This window comes from Wasmannia auropunctata, unplaced genomic scaffold (genome assembly GCF_000956235.1).
Source record: "Wasmannia auropunctata unplaced genomic scaffold, wasmannia.A_1.0 LD334730.1, whole genome shotgun sequence".
Lineage (NCBI taxonomy): Eukaryota > Metazoa > Arthropoda > Insecta > Hymenoptera > Formicidae > Wasmannia > Wasmannia auropunctata.
Window position 1 is genome coordinate 10,847 of NW_012028160.1, and position 1,453 is coordinate 12,299.

The 1,453-nt window shown below is 39.2% G+C and overlaps 1 protein-coding gene across 1 annotated transcript in view; it reads left to right on the plus strand.

The window, feature by feature from the left end:
- Window positions 1-416: 416 nt before the first annotated feature.
- The window catches only part of LOC105458040 (ATP synthase subunit beta, mitochondrial-like), a 5,650-nt gene continuing 4,613 nt past the window's right edge, over window positions 417-1,453 (plus strand). Inside the window, exon 1 of the mRNA XM_011703070.1 lies at window positions 417-680. Within this exon, the coding sequence (XP_011701372.1) occupies window positions 504-680 (177 nt within the window). The 5' untranslated portion in view covers window positions 417-503. The remainder of the gene's footprint in view (window positions 681-1,453) is intronic.

Below are 1,453 nucleotides of genomic sequence, written 5' to 3' on the forward strand. Positions count from 1 at the left end.
TGTAATGTCCCACAATATTCTTTTTGTTTCTACTAAGTCTATTAATAATTGCTCGGCCTCATTAGACCATATATTCATTTTGGGAGGCATTGCAAATAATCACAGCTACGTACACACCTACTACGTACACTACGTAACCTGTCGAGAATATAAATAATATATTGGGTACGGTTGTAACCGCAAGGTTAAAAAATAGACTCGTGTCTAAATCATAACCTGTAACCCAACCGACGAACTGGTTCGCTCTGATTGGTTGATTTCCAACACTCAACCGCATCCGGCATCAGAGCCCGCAACCTGTAGTGTGATTACGCCTTAAGGGAACGGAGAACAAAGTCGCGCTACTCGCGCTTCTCTGATAATCTAGGGCTCTAGTTATGCTGCGCCACTGTGGTACCACTGGCTTCGCATGCGCGCGCAGTTTCTACTTTAGACGAGGGACTAGCACTGGCCATTGAACACACGTTTCAGCACTTCAGCAGTCTTCTCTTAATAGACCGACTATGATCCTGAGTGCTGTATCGAAGGCAGCCGCTGGCGCCTTGAGAGTTGCTAAACCTTCACTCCTGCAAAATGAATTGACGAAAGTGTCGAGCGTCCTCGCTATTAACAGTGAGTACATATTTTGTAAATTAATATCGGAGGTAATCGGCGATTGTACTGACATGATACTGTTTGACGTATTTTGCTGATTGGCTCCATTCCTCGTTCGAATGACAATATTCCACGAGAAATCGCATAATTCAGAATTCTTAACAACTCCAATTCATGACAACCGACACATTCTAAATTTCATACAGATTATTCGAACGAAAATTGTTCATTGATTATATAATCGGCGGTCGATTGATGTGGGTTCCACTTGCCAATATGGCGACCTAAAGTCACGTTCGTCTACTCGGTCGTATTTAATTCTATGAATGAATAAATGTTTGGTGCGATTACAAACGATGAAATTAAGTTGTTTCTCGATGCTGAAAATCAACGAAAATCATTTCGTCGCGTGGAACGTTTATTCTTACAATTCGTTTGACAATGAATTCGGAGCGGCTGTCGATTGCTTTTCTTTCGATATTTTCAAATATTCTATTCGAATATTTTGAAGAGTACGTGATTCGAAATATAACACAATTTAAAAAGTTTTGGACAGATTATAGAATAGTTTTGGTAGTTATACGTGCGAGTATATTTTTATGTTATGTAATATGTCGAGTTTGCTTGACTCAATGTTTGCAATGATTTGAGAGTATCTTGAAATTAGCTTCTTTCAGAAGAGAAAAACATTTAATCTATCGATTTATGAAAAGAGATAGATCTATGCATCTAAATAGAGTTAAATCTTAGAACATATATTACTGGAAGGAGAATAAAGTGCTGAACGTGAAGCCAACATCTGTGCGAGAGAGAAAGGTATAGATTCCCAATTGTCTGTAATGCGCATGTGCCATTCAGC